Here is a 27621-nt window from a genome sequence, read left to right on the forward strand (position 1 = left end):
AAAAACATCGCCTTATCTTTGAAATGAATTCTAGATGGGAACCTGCGTTAGTTCCACAGAAGACCAGAAACATGACTGTATATTATGTTTTGACAGAATGTTCTTCTGTGATTACACATTCTGGTCCAAGGTATCATCCAAGCCAAGCCTGTCCCTGATGAATTCGTATCAATGGAGTCACATGGCAGGATTGTGACTCTTTCAGTACCCATTAAGTCCAGGATTAAATCGTCATTTAATAGGCCTAGTCTGCAGAACAGGCTCCTGGCTCTCAGTGCACTCACTGCAACAAAACATGAGTGTTTTGGACCTGTCTCATCCTTCTGTCCCCTCACTTCCCAAGCACTGTGGTGAAGTACATTCAGGCAAAATATGCAACTCACTTCAGGCTGTATCTTTCTTCTATGCTCCTGCTGCTCTGAGATCACCCTTTTGTATGTTATAGTTCATTTGCACCAACCATAAAGTTATAGAGTCATTAAGGTTGGAAAAGACCTCTAAAATCATCTTCTCCAACCATCAACCCATCCCACCGTGCCCATTTACTGTGCCTCTCAGTGCCACATCTCCATGGCTCTCCTACACCTCCAGGGACGGGGACTCCACCAGCTCCCTGGTTCTGATGCCTTGCCACTCTTTCTGAGAAGGAAGTTTTCCTAATATCCAACCTGAATTTCCTCTGAGGTTCATATCTCCTCTGGAGCAGAGCACCCACCTGCTGAGCCTCTGTGGCTGTGGGGAGGGGAGACAAAGGAACCCATACAGCTGATGGTATCTTGTTACCCACAGTGTACTTAGCATCAGGACCCACTTTCTCAGCCTTGGGACAGAAAGGAGCTCGGTGGCTTTGAAGTTGTGTGTATGCTTTTTGCCATTCAGGGGAAGGCTGTGGCAACAGGTTCACACCAGCAGAAGGTACTTTCAGTGCACAGAATGGAGTTGTTTCAGTCTTTAAGTCTTTTCAGTCTTACCTATGCTATTTATTCTTGAGCATCTTTTAGTAGCGCTGTGCCTATTTATACTCACACAACCATAGCACCCTCTGCAATGGCAATAATTCTTAACACAATGGTGTTTGTAGCAGTGAGCGGACAGTAGAAGCTTTCCCCCTTAGTGGCCAGCTGTCCAGTGACATTGGCAGTAAGTCAGAGATGTCAGGAACTCTTGGAAAAGGAATGAGAGAACAGAACTCATAGGCCAAGAGGCACAAAGGCATTCCAATAAAGGCTTTATGGTTTTGCCTAGATCATGAAAATTGTTTACAAGGAATCGGGTTGGTTTAGAGGAAACTTGGAGATCTGTGAGTGACAAGAGCTCCTCGTCCCTACAAGGTAAAGGTTGGTGCTATGCTTTGGATTGTTACTTCCCAAGGCACCCCATGCTTAGCAATTTCCTCCGTTTACTCAATCTGTGCTCCAGTGATGGAGTTCTACTTTGGCAAAAGGGAAGTAACTGCACCCAGCTGTAGTTTTACTCTCTTCAGGACAGAGATGATACAGGAGAATAGTAGATTCAACATTAGTTCATTCTTGAATACTTACACCAAAGAAATGAGCCGTCCTGTGAAAAATGTAAGCTTTTTTCCCTCTTTTTTCCCCCAGGGCGTGTAAAAAAATGTAAGATCCTATTTGATAACATTATGCAATAACCGGGGCACACACAGCATCTGGACCTGCATGCTCTGTTGGTAAGTGTCTGCCTGCTGAGAGGGACACAAGTTTCCTGGCACTGACACAAGCAATAACTCAGGGCATTTTGAGGATTAAGCCTTCATTCCCTGTGCTGGCATTCTCTGTAAAGGTCAGTTAGCCTTCCTGTGTCCCCTGTCAAACTCACTGACACTGAGCCCCTTTCCTTTGCTAAAAATGATTCAAGCCTTGGGATATGCTCTTGACTAATGGGCTATTTTGGTTTCTGAGCCAGCTGTTTCATGGGTGCAAGTTGATGTAGCATTGATTTGAAGTGAGAAAAGCCAACTTTGATGATGTCCTTAGTGGCTTTACCAGTATGTTTTTGCAAACCCTCATAGCACAAACAGAGCTTATATCTCCATCTCCTGAGCTCACCACCACCCCACCTGCATGGGTGAAGCCTCTCCTTCAGTTCCCAAGCTTGTTGGGGGGACTGTGAATGCACTGTAAGCAAGGTTGCCAATGACACCAAGCTGCGTGATGCTGCAGGGAAGGGAAAGGGCTGCCATCCAGAGGGGCTGTGACAGACTTGAGAGTGTGACCATGTGAACCTCGTGAAGTGCAGCAACGCCAAGTGCGAGGTCCTGCACCTGGGTCACAGCAATCCCAAGGATAAATACAGGGTGGGTGGAGAATGGATTGAGAGCAGTCCTGGGGAGAAGGTCTTGGAGGTGCTGATTGATGAGAAGCTAGCCTGAGGACATTAGAAAAGTCTGTGTCCAACCCTCAATTACAAGCAGTTTTCTGACTTCCATACCTTTATCTTAGGCATTTGAGCACCCATTATGGATCTCTCCTATGCTCATCCTTGCACGTAATAATGACTTTTCTTTCATATATAATGATTTCTGACATGAGCTTGTTATCATTGTGTTCAGATGCTGTCTGACAAAACCATCCATTCTCTTTACTAAATGATGGAAGCATACACTTCTGATGAGGTCTGGCTTCTTCAGCTAATTAACCAGCAAAGTGATTTTCATTGCTGAATTGTCCTTAATTATTGAAATCAACACTGAGACAAGCACATTCATATAACGTTTATCTGCCGATGAATCGGAATTGTGAACATAGAACCCAGACTTCTTACATCAGTTCAAACATACCAGACATTCTCTAGTTCATTTCTGGGGAAAAAAGCTGTCATGGTCAGCTTATGGGGCAATGGTTGGTTTTACATATATGACTTATACTCTAGTTTTAGTGTAGGGATATCTGAAGCACATATCAGTGAGTCATTTGTTGAAGTATTGAATCTTAAAGCAAGGAAATCATTTTGCTGATTGAGTTTCTGTGCTTTCTATTATGTGTCATGGAAAACACTGGTTATCATGCCAGACCTTGCCTCTGAGGACAGTCATATTCTTTTACCACCTCTTGATTAGCAAAATACTTGAAACTCCCTTCCCTGCTTTTAATTAGTAAGCATGATTGAAACCTCTGTGGGTATTTCTAATAGTTGCTGGAATGCTGAGGTAGAAAATATTTACTTGTTCTGGCCTGCTGGGCTGGGAGAACCCATAGAAAGCAATTTGTTTACATTAAGTTTCCTATTCTGATGAAATTTGCCCAAGACTCCGCAGTTGGAGGACTCTACATTTGCTAACATGGTAAGAAGTGAGGTAATGGTGTCCCAGACCTTCAGAACTGGCTAGTTTTTGTCATTTGGATCTCTCAGGAACCTTTGCTAGAACAGAGATAACACAATACCTTTTGCACCCTCAAAGAAGTGTCAGCTAGGTGGGATTAGGTGATAGTGAAGAACCAAAACAGCAGGATTGTGGACGGTGGAAGCTTTGGTGGGTCACGGTCCTGTGGCAAACAACAGGCTGAAACTGACAAACCAGCTGCTCCACAGAACTGCATGGAGCAAGGCGGTACCTCCCAAGCCTGCCTTTCTTTATGGGACCTCACAGGGAGGAGGCAATCATAGCATGGCTCAGGAGAGCAGCCAGGAAGAAGGGCCTTCCATTTGTGTTGTGATTCCCAACTCAAACTCTTTGTGAGGATATTGCTCATTCATTCATTCATTTTTGCTGTTCTAAGTTAATTGTAGGATTTAGTCTCTGGAAAAGAAACAAACAGACAATCAAAAACAAGACACCACAATAACCTTTCAGTTTTATTATTCAGGGGGAAAAAAATTGTAGCAGGATGCACGTACCTATTAAATGAGAATGTTTCTTACCTGCTCATTTATTCCTTCAACTAGGAGAGGAATTCTTTTCCTTTTTGATCTTTCCCAACCTGGTTCTGTTTGGGAAAGCTGATAATATCTCACTTTAAAAACTGCTATTTCTCATTCTGTTTTGGACAGGCAGTGTTGCAAGTGAAAGGTGACCATAGGAGGAGTGGCTAAGATGTCGCTGCTCTGTGGGCTGATGATTATTAGTCACAGTATATATTGGGAAAGGCTCTTCATGATTTTATATGCCACAAAAATAGTTTGTTTTTGCTCCGTGCCTGATGAATTGCTGTTTCGGCTGGAGGTTTGTTGCTGCTTGTTTGATTACAAAATCTTTGGTCATCTGGATAGTATTTCTGTAGCAGGGGTGAGAAGTCATGGAAGTCGCTCTAAAGCTTTATTAGGAAGAAAGTTCTACTGTTACTGTTGAGCATGGGATAGACTATGAAGGGGAAGGCAGGATATGGTAGAAATGCCAACACTGTAATTTAATTCTATTTTGGACATCTTTTCTACTCACGTTATATATGAAACTCCTTCCAGTAGGGACTTTACATGTCAAGGGTGAAAAATGTATGGAATTTTCCATTCCAAAGGAAATCATATACTAATTAAAGTTAGCATTTTCTGAAATGCTTCGTGCAGATGGGTGTGGGATTGAACATGCAAAGGGCACTCTGAAATGCTTCTCATGCTGTTATTAATAAGCAAGCTTTACTAACAGCATGCATTATTGGTAACGTTGTCTACTGTACGTGTTTAACAAATAATGGTTTTGTGTAAATCTCAGCAATATGGTACAAATATAATTCACATGAAGGACGGTAGTTCAAAAAGGGACTGAAGACCTCATTGTTCAGTGGAATACATCATCTGCTGACTGGTCTGTTCAGTTTGGGCTCCAGACTGTAAACTCCAAGGTCAGGTTTCTTATAATCTTGGTGTGAGCTGACTGATGGAAGCACCCACAATGGAAGGGCAAGCCAAAGGCTCCAGATCTTGCTGGCATATCGTTTTACCAGGTTCTCCATTTTAATATACAGAAAAGAAACCCCAGATGCTTTCTGATGAGATTGGAAAGAAGAGTTCAAAACTGTCAACAGTTGGTAGTTTGAATTGGTAGCACCTGGAAACAGAGAGCTAAGGCACAACCAGTGGTTCCTTCCATAGAGGTGCTGGTTCCCACTCTTGTCCCCTACTCAGACTGACTGGCTTGCAACGCAACAGAATTTTTTCTCTCAACCTGTTGTTTTTTCTCTAAATCAAATGACAGTTGATGCACCGAGACCAAAAATGATGAGAAATGCTTCACTTTGACAATTGTGGCAGTTCTTTCCCTTTCTTTTTTTTTAATTTGTAAATATTCCCTTTTGATAACTTCGCATTGAAATACATCCATGTATATAAAAGATTGTATTGATTTATTTATTCCGGGGCCCGACTCAAACGATGGGTATGAAATCGTCTGATTTAGCCCAAACATTTTTTTATGCTGCCCTTTGGAAAAGAAAATGTGAGGTCATTTCATTTATTCAGCTCATTCAAGCTGGGAAATCTGCCAAATTCTTGAAAATTCTCAGGAGACAGGAAAGGATTATGGAGTGGCTTCTCTAAAGACTGGTGTTGTTTTTATTGAACCCACTCATAGCTTCAGACGGTGGGCAACGACCCATAGTACCAACTGAGGGTTTCTTTGGTACTGTGTGGCGTATCTGAGGTAATGGGAATTGCTCAGGAAAGCAGGCAGTGACACGCAGCTCAGTGAAAGGAGAATTCTTGGTTGTTTTTTGTGACCAAACAGAAGAGAAATGCCCTGATCCTTGGACTAGCTAGCATTTATTACAGCTCCTTGCTACCTCATGCCTTTTCCTGATGCCACTGGGCTGTTGGAAAGAGGATGTTGTGTTCCTTGCCCTGGTAACAGCAGAGGCTGTGACCGTAGCAATGCTCCCTCTTTGCATGTTTCCTGTGAAGGGGGTTGCTGATGGCCAAAGGAGTTGTGACGTTACCACACATAAACATACACTTTTGAGACTCTGTTGAAACATGGATGTTTTGTGGTCTGAAATATCAATTGACTGACATCTTCTTCTTTGTTGCCAGCACTGCCATTTAGATCGTGGCAGACTTTTACCTGTGAAAGACCAATAGAGTTTGGACTGCTAATATCATCTGGTGACAGCAGGAGTTTTAACATCAGCTCTAATGTAGCTAGCTGACCCCTGTTTAACAGGCTGTTTTTTCTTCTAATCCTATTTATGACTTACTAGCCATCATTTATTAAGGATCACGGCTATCTCAGGCACTTTACAGGCATAGTTTTCAAAATGCAATTTTGACAGCATTGAATTTATCTTCATGCTAAGCAGCCAGCCCAGTTCTGTGTAATTACTTCTCTAAATTCACTCTTCATAACGAAAGAAATTCATCTTGACTTTTTGATGCACTTATGCAGTTTCCCACTCTCTAGTATGAACTTATGGCTTGTAATTCTAAGTTTGGGAAACATGAAAATTATTAATAAGACACGTGGCTTCCTCTTACATTCAAATGTGCGAATCCATTCAGTGTAATGTCCCCATTTCTCTCCATTCCATAGGGATAATAACACTGAGTGAAAGCCTTGCTTTCAGTCCCTGTAGAAAATGTATTTGCACCAAAATATGCACTCCTTGTGCACACATACAATAATGGCAGTTATAGGCAGGCATCTCAGATCGATTTCTAGATACAGTGGAAGCTCCTTACGTAGGCAGCGTTCTCTGGTGGTGAGCGATGACTTTGTGAACATCTGAACAAGCAAGTTGCAGAATGCAAGAGCTGCCATCAAGTGGAGCTTCACAGGAGAGATATTCTATACTTGCAACCCAAGATGATGGCGGCCTCCAGTTATGCAGTGCAGAATATAATCAGTACTTTCCTATAAAGGGTTTCCTCTCCAATGACTGCCCTGATTTTTATCATTGCATCATTGTATGTCTGAAAATTTATGATTGAGTGATATCCCTACTGGCTGTTAACACTGCCCTTGTCTGGAGAAAGAATTGCTCTTGTGAAATTCTCCTGATACAGAGAATTATTAAATCCCGACCAATGTGAAGAATCACAGAATCACCAAGATTGGAAAAGACCTGCAAGATCATCCAGTCCAACCACCCACCCATCACCAATAGCTCTCACTAAACCACATCCCTCAACACAACATCCAAACACTCCTTGAACACCACTAGTGTCAGTGACTCCAGCACTTCCCTGGGCAGCCCATTCCACTGCTGGACCACTCGTTCAGAGAAGTAGTATAAGAAGGTGAGAAGGGGGCAATTAATTATTCACCACTCGTTAGAGCAGAAGATGAAATGTTTGAGCTGTTTTTAAGCTTTTCTTTTTTTCACTTGCTACCCAAGTACGCTGTGACAACCCCTAAACCACCGGATGCTGTGGTGCAAACAGCATTTAGAATTTAAATGCGCACACACATTAAAAAAAATTGAGTCAACAGACAGACAAAATGTCTCCTAGTGCTTAATAACCTTCAGCTGATGAAGTTGCAGATCGCTGTGAGGATGTAATTGTTTTTACCTTGCTTTATATGCATCGTTCCCAAAAGCACTCGCTTATCAGCTGCACCTCTTCAAGTTGTGTGTGTGTGTGTGTATGTGTGTTGGGGGGGGGGTTGCTTCTGGACCTTTGTACTCAATACCTGTGGACTTTCCCTCTGCTGATTTCTCAGTGGATTTTCCAAGCTGTAATATTAGAGGTTTCACCTCACCGGCTAAGAACTGTATAAGGCTGAGACCCTGGGAAGGGAACTGTGACAGCCGTGTGGTTTCTCTGCCATTTACCTAGGAATCAAGGCTCAGCTGCAAAGTGCTGTCTCTGAGCAGCAAAGATGTGATTGCACAGAGATAAGTGCAATTGCTCGCTAAACCGCTTTGCCACGTGATTTAACAAATGCCACAAACTTCCCTTCTCGAAATGGTTTTCCCAAAGTTGCTTCTTTTTAAAGCGTTTCTTAATGTACCGTTTACTGACGAATATCGAGAAAGCAGCGTCAGGAAATAATTAGAAAAGGCGTGGACAAAAACAACAACAAAAAAAGGAAACCAGATGGAAAATCAGTCTTGCGTCTGCGAAGCTTGCAGCAACTCTATTTCATTTTCCTCGGGTGCCCTCTCGTGTCCATCTCTAGTACAGCCAAATGCACTTGGACTTCCACAGGCAGAACAAGACGCCTCCAGCTGCTATCGCTACCGCCGTATAAGGTTAATCCATTTCGAAATGGTTTGTTCTCCCCTTTACCAAATTCCAAGCTCCAAGGAATCTGTGTACCAAAGAAGGTTTCCTCTGCTTACATTTTGCCTCCCCTGCTACAGGCACAGCCAACTCCTTGTATGATTTCAGCCAGGCTCTTGGCCCTTCCTTTAAGATAAATGAACACAGCTGAGATCCCAGAGGGATGATGGATGCTTACATGCTCACAGCAGCTGATCGCATCCATGACTCGTACTTGGACTGCAAATATTTCCCACATGTGGGTGTGTTGGGCGACTCAGCACACAGAAGGTTCAGCTGTGATGAAAAGGCACAGCCTACTGGTTTTCTGTCATCTGATATTAGGCATCTGCTTCATATCAGTGTATTTATAGGAGACCCATCCCTTGCAGAAGCACAGTGATGTGTCATCACCCTGCTCCAGCATAGTCCCCGCTGTGCTGTGCAACATTAGTGAGCAGAATTTGATTCCCTCACACTCCAGCCCAGTTCTGTACAGCCCGTTTGCATTCTTCCTACTGTTGTACAGTAGAAAAAGCAAATGAGAAAGTTCCTCTCTTTGGAACCTCAGCAAATGAATGCCAAACATGCACACCCAGGAGTAGGTTATATTTGGGGTTCCTGAAGACACAGCAGGAAGGAAATGGGTCAGTCTGGGCTAACAGACATCCTGATCACTACTTGTTTGTTTGGTTTTGCACATATGAGTGAAAATAAGAGGCATAAAATATGAAAGCGGGTGAGATGGGAGATTCCTTTCTTCTGTTAATTAAAAGGATAAAACAGCATGGGAAACCTGGTTCTGTCAAGTCAGCACTAACTAACACAAGCTTCAGAAAATGTACTGCTATGTTATTATTTGATAGCTTAAAAGAACTGAGTAAGTGGTATTGAACAGAAAGAGTATAGTTAACAAGAGATGCCCTCACCTCCACTGCTAACCCTTAAGTGAGGTCTGGGAAGGGCTGGATCCTGGCTCCATCCCTTCTGGTCACTCAGGTACACTGCATACACCTGAGCTGCCCTCCTGGGTTGGCCGTGCCTTCCCACCAGGTGCTCAATCACCGCTTCAGGCTGATAGACACCAATACAGAGATGTTTGAAACGTCGTGTGCTTTTGCATGAGAAAGTTTTCATGAGCAAGAGGCAGCGGATTTCAGCCTTAAGGCTGGGAGCGCATCACCTCTCATCAGCACTAACCTCGCCTTATGAGAGGACAAGGATTAAAACTCACATCATTATTCAGTATTACGTCAGATGAGGTTTCCTTTTCCTTGCACAGCAGCGGTATGCGATGCTCTCTCTAGAGCCCTCTGCTGCTCACCTTCAGAATGGAAAGCTCCAAACTTGCCTGGGACTCTCGGGAAAGGCTGATAACATCAGCAATTAAACCACCAACAATTTTGGGATGAGGATGGAAACTCCAAAAGAAGAATCTTCGGAAACCTAAAGTTCATATGTTCACAAATCCATCTCAGAACAGGAGAACAAATCCAGCCAGAAGGGAGCCAGGCTGCGTCTATAGCAGTACAGTCTATGTGGTGATATTGCTCTTTTCCTTTTGCAGAAGCCCAGAACCTGCAAAGCTCCAGGCACAGCACAGCTTCAGCGTGTGCCTCACTGCGTGTCTAAAAGCACATCTCCTTCTGAGGAAAGGCCGAGAGATACGGGGCTGTTCAGCCTGGAAGAGACTGAGAGGGACCTCATCACTGTTTATAAGTGTCTGTGGGGTGAGAGCCAAGCGGATGGGTCAGGCTCCTTTTGGTGGCGACGAGGAGCTGTGGGCAGAACACTTAGCGTGGATTAATACATACAAAGGTGTTTTTGGTTAGCGAGGCCCACACCTGCTCCCTTAGAAGCACTTCCAGAGCGCGCCCCGCTTTCCCGGCGCTGTAACCAGAGCCCGCCCCGCTATGAGGGGGAGACCGGCACGCGGAAAGGGAGGGCGCGGCCAAGTCTCGCGAGAGCCGCTGTGGCCGGCCGCCGCCGCGCTCCTCCCCGTGCCGGTCCCGGCGAGCGAGGCCTGCGCCGAGGCTGGGCCGAGCCGTGCCGGGCGGCGGGAGGGAGGCAGGCGGGCTGCGGCCGGGACCGCGGGGCACGATGCCGGGCGGGCGGGTGTGCGCAGCGTGCGGCTGCTCGGAGATCGAGGTAGACGCTGCGCGCGGGGATGCGGTGTGCACGGGCTGCGGCTCGGTGCTGGAAGACAACATCATCGTCTCCGAGGTGCAGTTCGTGGAGAACAGCGGCGGCGGTTCCTCCGCGGTGGGGCAGTTCGTGTCGTTGGACGGTGAGCGGCGGGGCGACGGGCGGCGTGTGGACTGAGGCGGTGTACGAGGGAAAGGGGGCTGTACGGGGGATGGGGTCGGCGTGTGGGATAGGGAGCCGTGCGGGGCACGGCGTGGGGAGGGGAGCGCTGCAGAGAACGGGGGTAGGGGAGGTGCGTCGGGAACCGGCAGGGATAGGAGATGGCCACAGCGTGGGGAGGGAGGCGTGATGTGGGAGGCAGGGTTGGCGTGGGGGAAGGGGAGATGGGTGTGCTTTGCAGTGGGATGAATGGGGACAGGGTGTACGTGTGAGGTGGGAGGGATGCTCCACGTGTGGCAGGTGTAAGTGCACGAGGATCGGAGCTCTATGCGACATGCCAGTCAGAATCATTAAGGTTGGCTCAGCTGACCACCAATTGCACACTGAGCCGTGTCCCTCAGTATTACATCCATGTGTTTCTTGGATGCCTCCTGGGACAGCCTGCACCAGTGCCTTGCCACTTCTGGGGACAAGTTTTTCTTAACATTCAGCCTTTTCCTAATGTCCAAGAAGGTGCAGTGTGGAAGGGCTGGGTACGCAGGGATGGGGTGATACATGAAGGCCACCAGATTGGTTAGACGTGACCTTCCCCTGGATGCCCTGTACCTCCAGGTGTTTGAGGCCAGGTTGGATGGAGCCCTGGGCAGCCTGGTCGAGTATTAAACGTGGAGGTTGGTAGCCCTGCCTGAGGTGGGGGTGATGGAGCTTGATAATCCTTGAGGTCCCTTCCAACCCGGGCCATTCTTTGAAATGATTTGGGTTTGAGGAAGGAGGACATGGTGGTGGAAGGGCAGTGCAGCACGTTGGAGCCAGAGGGTTTGTAGATGAGGATTTCTCTAAACGCTTCCTGGTGTTGTTGCCATCTTCCTTCTCAGGGCACTGACACCGTATTTCTCTTTTTAGCATATAAGTAAGTCTTGCATCTTTCACTTTTTCCTGTATAGATGTGGAGACTACATTTTAAGGGCTTGTACGGCTTTTTGCCTCCCACCCAAAATGATGCAGGACAGATGGCATGCGAACTAGAGCTCATTTTGGGAGCTATAAAATATATTAGGAAAGAAATAGAGATCTGCACCGTACTGAGGCTCTTTCTTCCCCTGGCTGAATTCTACAGTAGTTTCCTAATAGTTTCTGTAAGAGACTTCTTCCCTTTTGTGCGAATTGTGGGATGCTGTAGCTGGCTGCTCCTTTTTGATGGATAGCGTATAATTCCTTGGTGTTGTATAGGGAGTTATCTATTATATTACACTTGAGGAATTCTGGTACCCATGAAGATGGATGAGCACTGTGAGGAATGGTGGGTGTGTAAAGGTGGAAACCTAATCGAAGCACATTCTGGGATGTTGTTGGTGCTTTATCTGGCTGGCACAAGGGGCGGTGGCAGGAGCTTCACTGTATGATGGGAACAGGTCCCCGTGTGTTTTAATGATTGCATTTGGATGAAGAATGAAAATAACACAACAGGACTCTGAGAACAATAGCGCTTGTGTATCAGCAAAGGTAATGCAAGGAGGATTGAAGGGCCCTGTTTCATGCAGTAAATGTTGTAGGGGGGTTTGGCTGAGGTTCATACATACTAATATAAGTTTTATGTTCCTGGACATATACTTCTGCTGTGAATAATCTTTTCCGTCTGATTTTAAATTGAGTAATACATGCTAATCTGAAAAGATGTATTTGAACTGTACTAACAGTGTCTGTGTGATGTATGCTTGTATGTTATGTCAGTGTAATGCTGATTTAAGTCCTTGGGTAGCAAATTCCCTTCCTGTATAAGCAAGACAGAATTCATCCCTGTCTTTGTTGGCCTGTCTAAATAATATCCAGTGGACTGTATATTTCTTTGCCACAAATACACATTTTCTGTCTTAAAGCATCAATTTCTGGTAAGCTGTAGCTTTCAGTGATTCTTCTGATTACATAAACAGGTTTCCATCAGAGTTACTGGCTTTTAACACACTCTCCTGTCGTCCTTGTAGGCTTTTTAGCTCTGTGGCTCTGAAGGATCCCTTGAGTATGAAATGCTTTGGGTTTCATCTCCTTGGACTGCCTGATGCTCCCAGCCCTACTGTGCAGAGTGTTGTGATGTCAGAGGTGCCTGGCTGCTGGTTTTGAGCCCCTGGCTCCTGGTTAGGAGGTATGGGTGACTTGAAGACCTTTGCCCATGTTTTGCAAGGTGTGAGGACCGTTAGGTTCCCTGCTGTGGTGCTGGGAGATGATTGTGGCTCTTAATGGCTGAGGAGTTGGAATTCCTGGTAGCACAGTGAGATTCCCAAGGCCTTCTGTGCTCTGTGAGAGCCTGCTTGTGTGCTGGTATATGTGCAATAGCTATAGATGCCTTTATTTATTACTTATTTTTAATTCCTCGAAAAGAAGCAGCTGGGTGTGGAAAGCACTGAGATGCTTTTAGTTCTCTTCGGTACATCTCACAAAGCCTTTTATTTTGTGAAGCTGCAGGTTAAGCATTCAGAATCTTGCATCTGATCGCTGAAGGAGGGAAGAGTCTTATGTTTCTCTGTATTAATGCAAGACCACCTGCCTACATCACACCACATCCTTGATTGTAAGCTCAGCTGTTTCAGCACTGAGCATGGGGAAACTTTCTCTTTTGGAGAAAGAAGATTGTTGGATTTGCAAAAGGAAGTCCTGACAGAGCAGAGTAATTACTTAAACAATAAGCATAGATTAGGAATAACAATTCACCTGAAGGAAGTGGCAGTGAAGTTTTACAGGCATCTGGGTTGTCTGATCTGGAGAACAACTGAATGGTGTGTTAATGAGATGGGCTGGCAACGCTAAATTATTTTGGCTAGCAAAGGCAGTATGGTACAAGGATCTATTGCTATTATTAGTCTGGGTAGTAGGGTAACGTGTGATTGAGATTTGCAGTTTCTTCTCAAAGAAAAAGTAATAGAGCTAGAAATGATAGAGAAGGGAGATGAGGTGATCAAGAGGAGGGTTTCTTGAAGAGCTCCTCAGTGAGAAATGACTGAATAGATTCAGCCTCTTCAGACTAGAAAAGAGATGATTGAATGGGAACATAGTAGAGATCTGTAAATACCGTACAATATCTTGGTCCCAGTGAGCAGTTGTTCAGTGTTATGTAATACAAAAGCTAGGGAGCACTAAGGAAGCTACTGGCTGGCTTGTATTAAAGGTAGCAAGTAGGAGGTTCAGAAACATCGAGAGTGGTTTTGGGTGTGTTTTTTTTCTTTAATTGAATTGTGAATCTTAAGTTGTAGATGTTAAAAGTTTACATGGATCCAAAAGGCATTGAATAAACATAACAGAAGTGTGTCATGGCCATTGAAGAGGTGCTGTTTCTGACATAGGAAATCCTTCAGTGCTGGATCTGTAGGATCTGGATGATTACACATAAGATGCATCACAACAGAGTTTGCACTTACGTTTTGTGCTGTCTTGCAGACACGTACATCAATGGTCATTACTGTTCAGAGGCAGGATATTGGACTAGATTGGCCTTTGGCCTGAGCTGCCACGGCTGTTCTGACAATGATCTGGTTTTTTTTGAGCTCTGCAGTGATGCTTTTGAGTGCTTTGACCACTTTTAAAACTTGCCCAAGAATTGCCAAGGTTGTGATTTTGAAGTACAAAGATTGGTGTTCCTAAGTTATCATGGTTTCTTTCAGCTTGGCATCTGCTAAGTGATGAACACACAACTGCTCTGACGTTGATGTTACATAGGCATGTTCTCTTTTGAAAATGATTAACTAATGAACTAAGCCTTCTGATCTTGTGAGAAATAGATATACTTACACATAGGAGAAAGTCAGTGATCAGGTGTCCAGAAATCAGACTGCAAGACAAAGGTTTATTTAGAGTAAGGGTTACCAAGTGGCACATGCAGTACTTTGTGAAATGACCACAAAATCTTCCCTAAGGGTAGCTTGGCTATATAAAATAGGATGTAGTTTATATCTTTACACAGAGGGAGATAGACCATGCCAGTCCTGATGAGACGCCCTTTGTAGATGGGCACGATCTGTCTGTTACAGTGTCTCTTCAAGACTGTGCCCCTTCATTGCAGTAGTCTTGATGGAAGAGGAGAATATGACTGCAGGTTAGCCTCATACCAAGGGTCTTATTAACGCAGACTGTCTCCTTGTGAAGAACTTGATAGCTGGTTCAGACTCTCACAAGATGTTCCAAAATATTGCTCTGTCTTTGTACCAGATTTGGAGAGTGTTTGAATTCAATTTCCTTGTTTTCTTAACAGAAATGCATGTGATGTTTCTCCTTTGTACCCAAGCTCCTAACAGATTCCTATTGCTCACAGGTTTTGAATTACAGCACTGTAGTAGCCAAGAATAAGCTGTATTTCTACCTCTTAGTTATCCTATTCCTCTGTACAGGAAAATGAAGCTCTATGGAGCCCTTCTGCGATCTGCAAAGATATTTGGCCACTGTTTTTGTAGAAGGCCAGATTGCCGTGCACTGTTTGAAGGCAGCATGTTGTCTAATTGTTCTTATACCACATCTGGGTAGTAATGCACCAGCCTTGTGGTACTTGTTGTCAGAAACTGTTTTCACAAGTAATTTCGCCGAGGCTGGCAGCAAAAATAAGTACAAAAGTGAAGAGAATAAGAGGGGGAAGGTCCAACTTGATGCAGATTTCAATCGTCTAGATTTCTCTCTGAGTTTTTCCCTAAAGATGATAAAGTGGAGTTCTAGGGCTTCAATTTGATGCTAATCAAAGGAGAGGGAAACAGCCTTATCTGAGAGAGCTGATGTGCGAGTGATGCAGTGGCAAGCTGGAAGAAATAACCAAGAAAATATAGCCCAGAAAAATGGTTCTCCAAGGCATGCTGACCGTGTGATCCTGAAAGGTCTCATGTCTGGGGAAGCTCGGGTTCTTTCCTTCCAGGAAAAGTCTTTAAATGCTCGGTAATTAACTGAAAGAAATAGCATCTGATAAGCTTCTTAGAAGCAAACCATAAGGCAGTCTGAAAATCTGCCTTTTGGAAATCTCATCGTTTCCAAAATGCCTGTGTGTGTGCAGTGACAGCTGTCTCCTTCCAGGGCGCTGCAGGGTCTTACTGGCTATGACTAGTGTCTGCCTGGGGCTCCCCAACCCTGCCTGTACAGGCACAGGGGGCAGTCAGCCCTTGCAACAGTGAGGGCTCAGCCAGGCTGCTCCCTGCAGCCAGGCCCAGCCATAGTCCCACCAAGCCCCTGTGGGCTCGTGTCCTGGCCTGGTCTCAGCTGGTCCCTTGGGTCCAGCTTGGCCTTCCTTGGGCTGCGTTTGACCTTGGTTCACCTCACTGGGTCTGATCCTGACCCTCAGCCACAGCTCAGTGTCCTGTCTGACTTCATGTCATAGAAGAGCTTAATGCCCTGTGTTGGGGATGCCCTGTGTTGGGGCTCCCCCTAGCCTCTTACAAAATCTGTGGTCATATCTCTAGTAAAAACTGAAGTCAGAGTTGTTTCCCATAAGCTTTTAACTAGTTCTTAGCCCTGTCTTCCCTAACCAGCTGCCTATTCTTATGAAACTTAGGAAACTTCAGTTTCAACCCCCTGCTGTATAACTGGAGGGTCACCTCCCTCCAGATCAGGTTCTCACAACCCTATCCAGTCTGGCCTTGAATGCTTCCAGGGAGGGAGCATCCACAATCTCTCTGGGCAGCCATTCCAGTGTCTCACCACCCTCATTAATGGCTGCTATATAAAGGTCCCTGGCATGTAATGGAGGTGGTGGGTTTCTGGTTGTTTTTGTCTTGACCTTCTCTTTTCAAGTTGGCTAGCTCATAGCAGCAGAAAATGAAATCATACATCCATTTAGTTATGGCTGTTTGAGTGACAGCTGTGGGGTGGAAAAGACAAGCTTGTGGAACTAAGGGCATTTTCTAACTCCAGAGAAGACCTATGGGATACTTTATCCTTAAAATTAATTCAGTGGGAAGCCTCAATAGGATGATTATGAGGTGATTGTAAGCTGACTGCTGAAATGGGGCTCATGCCCCACAGGATTTGACTTGCATTTGGCATTGGAGATGAATGCGCATCATCAGCATCTCCGTGCAAGACTGAACAGTGTAACTGTCTTGAATCAGGCTTACTGTTTTAGTGCTGATTACTTGCAATTTCTAGTTGTGTTGGTAGATAGTGACTGTTGTTCAGACATTGATAGAAATGGAAGTCTGCAAGGGGTGTTGACAGCATTAGTCCAAATTCAGAGCTGAGTCAGGGTCAGATAAAGCTCATGACTCTTGTGCAGCATCCGTAGGTAAGATTCTCTATCTCCAGCTGTAAATGAAACTGTAAGATAATAAGTGGAGGCTGATGGGAAGAAATTTCACTTGTGGGAAGTTACTTGCATACTTTTGCTCATAAGGTGAAACGACAATTGTAAACCAGTCGCAAGTGTCTGTTCAGAGAATCATAGAATTGTTTGAGTTGGAAGGGGCCATCCAAGGCCATCTGGTCCAACCCCCCTGCAATGAGCAGGGACACCTACAGCTCCATCAGGTGCTCAGAGCCCCATCCAGGCTAAACTTGAGTGTCTCCAGGGATGGGGCATCCACCATCAAGTGGCGGGGCAGTGGGGCATCCCCACAAGTTTATTTGAACTTCTAGCATAGGAGGTTGCACAGTGCTTGTAAGTAGGCATTCACCAGCATTAGAACGTCAAGGAAAAGTTTCTTCCTGCTGATTATGTGGTTTTGTTTTGTTTTTTCAAATAAATGGTAAGTATCTTAATGCAGAGACTCACGTGCACTGCTCTGAACTCTGAATATGGACACATACTCTCCAGTCCCTGGACAAATTCAACATAAATATAACATTTAATTTGTCCCTTAATTTGTATAGCTGTGGTATGTTCCATTTTTCAGTTGTGCATATAGAAGCTTACTGTAAGATTCTGCGTGTGCTGCTTCTTTGTCTTTACATCTAGGAATGTGAGCTACATTGACCTCAACTGCAGAACCTGACTGCAGTTGGACTTGATCAAAGTGTTTGGTTCTTTGGGGGTTTGTGGAAACGGAGTGTTTTGAACAATGGAAAGCTGTGGTCAGCCAGCTGGAAAGAAGAGGGACAAGATACAGGGAGGGAGATGCTTTCCTAAAACTGAAGCTAAGCTCATTAGGAACTCACTTTCTGTACATTTTTTTCATCTAGAACTTGATAGGAAGGACTAATACAGCGAGGCAGCTGATGGAGAGGATGATCTCTGTATTCATATCAGATATGTTTTTGTCTAGTTATGCATAATAGAGGATTATTATGCAGTTTTCAGCATTACAGAGGTGGTGGAGGTGTTTTCAGCATTACAAAGGTGTTTTGTTTTTAATTAGTAGTTGTTAATGAGTTCCTATGTGGGATATATTGACAGTCAATGCCCTGACATAAAGTGTTAGTTACAGTGCAGCCTCGAATCCTGCTGTGGGTTCCAACAACAGTATATATACCTAAAATAAAATCACTAGGATCTGAAAATAAGCAGATATATTCAGATGTCTCTGAATATCAGCAGAGTTGCTCTGAGTTGCGGTCCGGATTCCCAGAGATGATGTATTGTGACAAGTGGTCACAATACAATTAGCAAAACAGAAGAAAATAGGAGACTGCTGGGTTTGCAGACCTTTTTGGGAAGTTCAGAAGAGTGTTTACCAGTTTGTTCCAGGCTTTCATTTTCCTGATTACAAAACTAATTAATAATCATCTTGAGTTGGGAAGGAAGAGGGGAAACACATCTACTTCATGCAGAAAATAATTACATTTCAGAGAGATGAGCAGATGACTTCTTGCTTCTCTTCTGAAATCCTCAAGGTGGCAATCTTGCATCAGAGCTAAGCGTATAGCGTTGTGGGCTTCTTTTTTGTTCCCCCCCTCCCCAGTGCTGAGTCTTTTACATGCTGTCCGTGTGGTGGCAACAAGCACTTGCTTGGAGTGCTGCTGAGTTTACTGCTGTCAGTCGGGTAAATGCTCCATCTTGCACGTAACTTGGATACAGACCATCTTCCATAGACTCGTACAGTCTTAAATTTGGGTGTGGTGGATGCAACAGTGCATTTATCCCTTGGGTTGGTAGGTATGGAAATAAGCACAGAGATAACTAGCTATGATGGACTCGATTAAGAGTTCGTCGTTATGTTTTTATTCAGCAGATGTAGTACATATATTCAGGCCTGTGAGCTTCCAGAGAAAACACGTCCTTCAGTCACAGCAGTTTTGTGTGTTCAGAAGACTTTAATTACATCATTTTGCTGTTGTGGGCATGAGATGGAATGGAACATTGACCTACTCTCCTCCTGATTTTTATGGTTAACTTTAATGGGAAGCTGATTAATTTTTTATGTTAGACCACTGAGCCGACCCTGGCTATCAGACAGTTGGTGTGATGCAGTCTGCCTTGCGCTTACAGACCCAACATAAAACCTGTATGCATGGCTTTCAAACAGGAGCTTTTTCTCCTTTCATGTCTGGAAGGAAAGGCTGAAGTTCTTCAGTTTAAATTTTTACAGGGAAGGATTTTTGTAACCCTGATCTTAGCAAATAGGAGACACACTTCAGTTCCACTTGCAGGCAGCTTCATTCCCGGTCTTCACTTGCTCTTTTGTTTAGGGGAAACAAAATCTATAACTCGGGGACTAGTGCTGTTTCTTCTCCAGGCATTGAATGTGCAACTCAGCATGTCGATGGCTCTCAGAAGATTGCCCTTTTGCTGCAGGTGCCAAGTAGCTGCTCTTTGCCTCCTCTGTATGGGAGGATGTGATCAGTGCTGTTCCTGCTGTCACCTGTTTGTCTTTCAGGGTTGTCACAGGATTCAACCTTTGCTTGCTCTTTTTACATCTGGAGGAACATTTTCTTTTGTAGAAAAGCTGAGTGGCGTGTATTTCTTTGCTGGCAAGTCAATAGAGCAAAACAGAATTGACCAAGGTGCCAGGGTCTGACCTGCACGTGGCAGTAGCAGATGTGAGGATGGCAGCTCTTGGCTGCCAAATATGTAGACACAGTGCTTCAGCAGTGCAGTAATCACAGGGGTAGCATGCTTTGTGTTGAAAGGGACATTTGGAGATCATCTAGTCCAACCCCCTGCCGTGGGTGTGGGGTTTTGAGATGGATCTATCCAAATTTTGTCCAAGTGTCATCAATTTCTAGGTATATCATAGAATCACAGAATGGTCTGGATTGGAAGGTTCCAGCTTCCTTGCTATAGTCAGGGACACTTTGCTCTAGAGCAGGTTGCTCACAGCTCCATCCAGCTTGGCCTTGGACACTTTCAGGTTGAGAGGACCTCCATCGTCCTTGGTTCTCCTCATCTTGTGCCTTAGGACCGCTGAAACTGAGCAGCTGTACTGTTGAGCTGCCTGGGATGTCTCTCCATGCCTCCCATTGTCCAAGCAGAAGTGGTAGGCCGTGGGACTTGATGGTCTTTGTAAATCCCTTTCAACCTAACTGTTTTAATCCAAAACTTCCACAGTGTCCAAAACTAACTGGAAGAGGAAGCAAGCCTTGAGAGAAACACAGCTTGAGAGTTGTTTAGTTTCCAAAAATAACCCATAGATGACAGTTTGCCTTGGGAGGCACCACCTCCCCGAGGAGGGTATTTGCGTTGGCTTAGGGCAGTGTTAGTGTTAACGTTGAAGATTTGGCAGGCGGTACAGTACTTGCAGACACCAAATACTTCTCGGATGTGGGGGGCTGGTTTTTTTTCAGTCTTGAAAGCTGAATGTGAAAAACCAAGAGCCTGTTTAATTCACTTCTGAAGTTGTAGAGGAAAAATAGGAAAGGTCAAGAAATGTAAAAGAAAATTTCAGTTAAGCTGGAATGTGAATTTGGTTGTGCCTAGCGATTGCCGTTCCTTTTCTTTGTACGTCTTAAATGACTGGCTCTGTAGGGTTTTTATTTGGTCTCTAAATTAATTTGATGATTTCACAGATTTCTTTTTTTAGATTTTGTTTTTTTTTTTAATGGTTTCTCTTATTGCCCAGCTGTGCAGTTGTGTTAATGGGTTTGGTTTGCATTCTCCTTACAAAGATTAAAGCTGGTGGTGAGACTCCACAGCATTAGTTGGCAGTTGTGAGAGGGTAAGTCCCCAGCAGACTTGTTTTCTGTCGGATTTCAAAGCCAAGCACTAACTCAAGCCGTACAGCATTTCCAGTTAACTAGCTGAGAAATGGGCATGTCAATTCTGATAGCAGAGCTTGTCTTTCAGAATGCTCTGTCAGTATCTGCTGTGGACTCTGTAGCTTTGAAAGATAAGACTTTTAGGCAACAAGGCCTAAAATGGTGCATAATGAGAAGGGTTCTGAGCAGCTGATATCTCATCTTAATCCTCTTTTGTGGTCTTTCTGGATTTCTGCTAATGAGTAAGTTTTTTTTTAAAGAAATAAACAGTATTCATTGTCACCACTATATACGTTAGCTTCTTATTAGTAACAAGGAGACCTGTGAAAGCACAGCCGTTTTGATAACGAGAGTCCACGGAGTTCAGTATTTTTATGTCTTCAAAGAGAATTGTATGAGTGTTCTGAGGTGATGTGGCCATGAGGAGATAACTGCTCGCGGTGCCTTTGGCCAGCTGCTGTGTGTTCCCCAGCTGAAAGTTAAACCTGTGAGAGCCCATCCTACAGCAAACATGGATGTGAGGGAAACAAACTGAGACTGGGAAAGAGAATTTCTGAAGATTTAGATTTGTTGCTGAGCATAAAACTGTTGTCGTCATCTCTGTGTTTTTTTGCCAGATGAATCATTAATATTAATTGTACACCAAAATCTGTGTCAGTGCTGGAGCGATGTGCTAATAATCTCTGTTTTGCTTTATTCTTTGCTTTGGAGTCCTCCTGGAAAGGAGAGATGCTGCCTGTGAGAGCAGTAAGGAGATGGTGCTGCCTATGGCAGTCCCAGGGCTGGGAGGCCCACGTCTGCTTCCAGCTGGGAGGTCACCACCGAACATTTTCCTCTCTAATTAGGATGTTGAAGCACTTGAGCTGTGGGGCATTTACGTGAGAGCTTCTGATTATTGTGTGTTGAAAGGCTCCGTTAATGAAGCAAAGGTGAAGTCAGTTTCTGTTGTGGATAGCATTGAAAACCTAATTTAAAGGTTGTATGGAGAAATGAGCTTGGAAGGCTTGCAGAAGATTCTACCAGAATATTAGCTTTTATATTTTTTCCTCATCAAGATGCTTATTACATGCAGCTGAGAGACTAGCCAGGAAAATCTAGTCAGAGGCTGCTGTTTCTCCTCTGCTGGGCCCGCTTTGGAGGTGCCTTACCCAGGTGTGTACCTGCAATGCCCTGAAATGCTTGCAGGTGTGACATTGGGAACCAAGAACATAAGGAAAACTGTAGGCATGGCAGGAAACAAGGTAATGTTTCCTATTTTGAAGGGCAGACTGAAGTGCATATTACCAACAAATTACTGGTTTTCCATCTTCGTAGTTTGGCTTTTTGGTCTGGCTGTTAAGCTGATCGATTCCAGCATCCCGCTTAAGGAAGCCTGATTATTTAAAAAGAAAAAAAAACCCAAAAACTTTCTGCTTTAATAAGAGATTGTTTCTGTCCTCAGTAGTTTAATTCCCTGCTCTGCACGATTTGTTTGCATGAGTAGCTCCATTGACTCCCAGAGGACTCCACATTCAGACTCTCTGCGTTGGCACAGATGCATAAACCAGCCTCTAGTTTGTGCTAATTCACAAGGCAGACTTATTTTAGACTCCAGCCTTTCAGGGTGTAAATGTAGCAGTTCCAGACTTGCACATTTTGTAGCCTAAGCTTCTGTGTGTGTGTGTGTGTCTGATGTTGAACTGAAGTTATTTTAAGTGCATGTTATGTCTATAGTAGCCTACACTCTCATTATTGAATGTTAACCATGTTTTTATGTGCTGTAGTGCAAGTAATCAGCTGTTAAAATTCTGTATTGAACGTTCTTCAGACAAAAAATAAGATTGAGAAGTTTTCTTGTTTTACTTTGAGCAATATTTTACAACACTGATATTCATTTTCTGCCCCAAATAAGGAATGTGATATATTTTTAATTGGAGCTGAGACTGGGGAGGTCCTGAGGGAGAACTGAGTGGCACAGGGCTCGCACTCCATCTTAAGCCCTTTAAGAACCTTACAGAGCTCTCCTTACTGTAATGCAGCATCTTGTAAATGATACAGATACAGACTATGGTGGCTCATTAAGTTTTGTTTAGTGTTTTAATTCAGTTACTGCATTTGACATGGTTTTTTTTTGCTTTCTTTCTTCCTCAATAGGTGCAGGCAAAACACCAACTTTGGGAGGAGGATTCCATGCGAATCTGGGAAAGGAGTCACGAGCACAAACTCTACAGAATGGTACTTGCAAGCTTTAATTCTGTTGAAGTCACTTTTTTTAATTAATGTGATTGATTGCAATAAATTTGTAGTTCTGAATGTGACCTCAAAACCTTGGGAAGCCACTTGCTACTCCGTAGTAGACAAGTCGGCATAGTGCTGATTTTACATTGTGTTCTCATTTGGTTGCCATACCTGATTTATGAGGTCAGGTAGCTGGCTGACAAAGGGTAATGACACCTTACAGTACTATCGGAGTTTAAAGGAGCTCTTTCAAGGTTGATGTGCCCACTGCACTTTTTTATTCTTTCTTAACTTACTGTGTCTTTATATCAAATTTCAGGGTTCTTATGGTGCTTTATGCATGTTTATTTTTAAGTATAAGTGCTCAAATGCTGTTTTTTATAGAAGAGCAAGGCAGTACACATATAGTAATCACATACACATAGCAATACACTTAAATACTAATTGCATTCTTAATATGAGACTCTTGAACAGAGAAGAGAAATATGGAGAAATGTTTTGGTGTCCAGAGAATGTTTGTGTTCTCTTTACATGCTACACATTTCAACTGAAATCTTCCTCATGTACAGACTTTAAAAGAGAGTGAATAAAAACAGCTGTTATTTCAGCAGTGGGCTTCCAGTTCCATTTGCTGGTGTTTATCAATGGACAGGAGCTGTCCTGGAGATGGCAGCTGATGGACTGTCATATCAAAGATGCAGGAGGTGATCTGTCATTAACCAGGGGTTGTAATAACACCGTATCAGTAAAAATTCATTTTGGGGGTATTATATAAAGGCATTTTCTTCAAATCTTAAGCATTACAACTAAAACATACAAGATCTTGGCTAATGTTGTGTCTGCATAGATATCAGATCAATTTTCTGCTTTCAGTGTTTTATCTGCATCGTTACAGAAATGGTAAGATTGATCTGCGTTATTGAAATATACCCAGATTGCTTTGATTGGCCTTATGCAGCTGTTTGTGCCAGGTATCAAGTCCTGTTTATTTGACAAAGGAAATCTCACACTTTGTGAGCAGGTTTCAGTGTCATGTTTGAAACGGCCATCTTATGAATTCTGAGTGTCCATCTCAACTATATGAGTGGAATAAAGCCACTAGAATACCTTTTATGGTATTAGAGTTGTCATCTGGTGAAGGCATTTTAATCATAGCTGTAATTTTGCACAGGTATATTAGTAAGAAATGGTCTGGTTGTGTGTAGGAACTGCTCAGTTACTTGACTTTAATTGTAGAAAAATAAAACGCTGAGGTGTGTAAACGCTGTCATCTTCCTGGAGTGTAGGAATCATTTCAAAACCCATTTGAGTAACTGAAGTTAAACCAAATGTAGGCATTATTCTGGAAGCTAAACCTGCCTCATGAGCTAAACAATGCTCTTGTTTAGTCCGGTGCACGACAACAGCAGCTGCAATTGCAGGTAGAGCAATTGGTGCCGGAAAGGCCCTTCTTTCTGCTGCTCTATAATGAGCTGCTTGTCTGCTGCATTTAAATACATTTTCAGCTTTATGTAGTTCTTAATTGCAAATTGAGCTGCAACAGTGAGATTATAGAATTGCACCCTGTCGCTCTGTGCCCATGATCATGATTTATTTTTTAAACTATGCTAATATCCATTGTATTTACACTTGAAAGTGTAGCAAGGTAAACAGACTTACTGTATATTCCTAAACGAAAATGTGTGAGGATGTTCACTGGGTGAAGCTGAGGTGCACTGATAGGGGGCTGTATTAAAAACAATCAGCTCTCCCTGGAGTGCTGTGCTGATCAGAATTGCCACGCTAATTATTTGTTTGCCGGTACTCTTGTGCTTGCACTGCCAGAGTTCCCCAAGTTGCGGATGCAATGAGCTGCTCTCAGGATGGGTGTGCAGCATGTAAGCGCCCTTCCCATGGCTTCCAGGAGGTCTGTTCCTTGGGATCCTCTGCTGGTGCTTAGGTCAGGGCTATAGGTCAGTGTATATGTGCACTATTTTCTTCCACATGGTGCTCTGCATAGGTTGCTGAAGGGAAGAACCAGACAGGGTGGGAAGCAGCGACGGAGCTCGGGAGGTTGTCCCCAGTGTCTGAGAGCAGCTGGGAGGCGTGTGTGTGGTCTGGGAGTGCTGGCAGGTCTCTGAGCGTGCCTGCTCTGCTTGCCAGCAACCTGCAAGCTTGACATGATCTGGGGAAAAGTCCAGCAGTGAAGCAGGAACTTGCTTTCTTTCTTTTGCTAAGAAATAACCGCAGTCCCCCTGCTACTTTCCCTTCCTCCTCAGTGTAGCTCGGGCCAAGTTCTTCCCATCTGTAATGTCTGTCTTTTCAGGGGAGGTGGAAGGGAGGTGGTTTGGCCTCGCCGTCTCTTATTTAATCACTAGTAAAGCAGCTGGGGTTGGCTAAATGTAAAACGCTGCTGGTTCTCGAGGCTTGTAATTAAAAGATGCTTAGAATTAGATGAAAAACAGTTTTTCTTTAGAATACCTAAAGTAGTAATTTATGTGAATTTTTTTCTTTTCCTTTCATTTGCAAGTGAAGAAACGCCACAGTAAAATCTCTGTACAATTGCTGAACACTTTCAGGCTCTTGTGCAGATCCATTATTTTGTGCACTGGTGTTTCCATGTGTGCTCTCAGTACAGGCATGGGTAAACCCTGGAGGTTTTACAGTTTCCAGGTGTGTGAGGATGTCTCGTACACAGAGCTAATCTCTGTAACACACATGCCTTTGCTTTCTTTCTCCTTGCTATTTATAACGTGGTGGTGCCCGGCAGTTTGTATTCTCTGCCTTTTTCTACTGAACCAGCTGATGTTTGTGGGTGTTCGGTTGGGAATTGGCTGCAGTTATGAAAACAGGAGTCTTGTTTATACTTGTTAAAATATGTATGCAAGGAAGGCTTAATACTGTTGTGTTTGTTCATTATCAATTTGGTTTCCAGTGTGGCGTTCCGTGCTAATTGAGTGTGTGAAGATAGATCCACCAGTTCCTTAATCTCATGCCCACAAAGTGGTTTATCTCTGCTCCTATAGAGCTCATTTTTGCTGTAAGAGCCTCCACGTCCATGAGATGGTACGAAGAGATGTTTCAGCTTGCTTTTATAAGGTTTGACAAAATAGCCACGCAGTGCTGCTTCCGTGAGAAGGTAGAGTTACAAATAAAACAGCAGCTCAGAGAGGGGACCTTTGACAAGACTTCCTTCTTTGTTGTCTGGGCCTCTTCAAGTTGCTGCAGTACTGCTCAACTTATATGGGTACTTACAGGGCTGGAATTGAGAGTTCTGTCTCTTTAAATCTTATTTTACAGCTCTGTGCTACATTACATAACCTCTCTAAATAGCTGGTTTATTCTTGCTTCCTTGCAGGCAATCTGCTCCTGCTATATCCACGTCAGATCCATAGTTACAAGGGAGTTGTTCTTGACTCGAAGCTCTGATACTTTCAATAGTCTTCAGTGGCCAAAAAGAAAAGGGAGAGGGGAAGGAAGGTCAATGGCATGATTATAAATTGAAAGCTTCAGTTGCAGTTTTGGTTAAAAGTAAGTTTGAAGATTGCAGCTGCATCGAGCTTAATCCAATTTCTGAACTGTTGCACTGTGTTTTTAATCATTTCTTTAAACGAATGTGTTTTTCCCCTCAGTCCTTCTAAATGCCAAAATGTAGCTAACAGTATTTTGATCCTAAATGGGGAGGCATTTCAGAAGACGTTTTTTAATGCATTTTTGACTGTTTAAATGTGCACTGTTTGCTTAATTCTTTCACATTTGTTGTCATCTGCAATTTCATAGCTAGTTTATCACGAGTGATTATGCAGGATATACTTCCAACCAGAACTATACGGTGTGAATTAAGCCAGAACAATATATTACATGCATGAAGAACAGATGTAGCCAAAGGAGAGAAATGGAGAGCACGTCTTTATTTAACAAAAATAAAACAAGGGAGCAGAGGACAGTAGAATCATAGAATGATTTAGATGGAACAGATCTCTGGAGATCTACAGGCAAAGTGGTGGCTGTGAAGTTGTATTAAGTTGCTCAGAGCCCGGTGCAGCTGAGCTTTGAGTATCCATAAGGATAGATATGATGCAGTCTCCCAGGATGACTTGTTCTTACGCTTGACCACCCTCAGTGAGAAGAATATTTCCCTTGTATTTAATGTGATTCTTACCTCATGTCCTTTTGCTGTGCATCTCCAACAGTTCTACCTCCATCTTTGTAACCTCCCACTGAGCAGCTGAAGATGCCGCTAATTCTTCCCCTTTAGCATCTTTTCTGAAGACTGAACAGATTCAGCTCCTGGCCTCACGTCATGTGCTCCAGTCTCCTAATAATTTTTACAGCTCTCTGCTGGTCTTGCTCCAATATGTCAGCAGCTTTCTCATGCAGAGAAGTCCTGGACAAAGTACTCTAAATATATTCTCACAAGCATGAACTAGAAGATAATAATCCCTTTTCTTGACCTGCTCGCAATACTTTTAATAATGCATCTCTAGTATGGACTAATATGCAGCTCTCACCTTCGTCACTGCAGTTCGGTGCTGCAGTCATGTTCATCATTCGGTCCAGGAGAACTGCAGTTCCTTTCCTGCCGTGCTGCTCCTTGGCCTGTTCTGTTGCCTGTGATTCTTTTATCACAAGTACAAAAAAGATAAATAATAAAATTATTTGCCTTGCTGAGCAACTGTAATATGGCTTGGATTGTAGTTATGAAACATCTAATTGGTGCCATTTTCCTGTCCTTGCATTCATTTCTCTTGTGATACAAGCTAGTCCTAGTCCTTACGTCTCCTCCATCAGTCAGTACTCTTGTTTTCTTTTGTTGCCTATTCTACTAACCATTGCTTAAAGTTCTCCTTTTCTGCTTTTGTCTTGTATCCTCCTTTCTTT

The 27621-nt window shown here is 43.7% G+C and overlaps 1 protein-coding gene across 1 annotated transcript in view; it reads left to right on the top strand.

Annotated features, from left to right (window-relative positions):
• Window positions 1-10135: 10135 nt before the first annotated feature.
• BRF1 (BRF1 general transcription factor IIIB subunit) overlaps window positions 10136-27621 on the top strand; it is a 171133-nt gene continuing 153647 nt past the window's right edge. The window contains exons 1-2 of the mRNA XM_072337071.1: window positions 10136-10435; window positions 22678-22758. Coding sequence (XP_072193172.1) covers window positions 10249-10435; window positions 22678-22758 — 268 coding nt within the window. The 5' untranslated portion in view covers window positions 10136-10248. The remainder of the gene's footprint in view (window positions 10436-22677; window positions 22759-27621) is intronic.

The sequence above is a fragment of the Excalfactoria chinensis genome, chromosome 5 (genome assembly GCF_039878825.1).
Source record: "Excalfactoria chinensis isolate bCotChi1 chromosome 5, bCotChi1.hap2, whole genome shotgun sequence".
In the NCBI taxonomy this organism is placed as follows: domain Eukaryota; kingdom Metazoa; phylum Chordata; class Aves; order Galliformes; family Phasianidae; genus Excalfactoria; species Excalfactoria chinensis.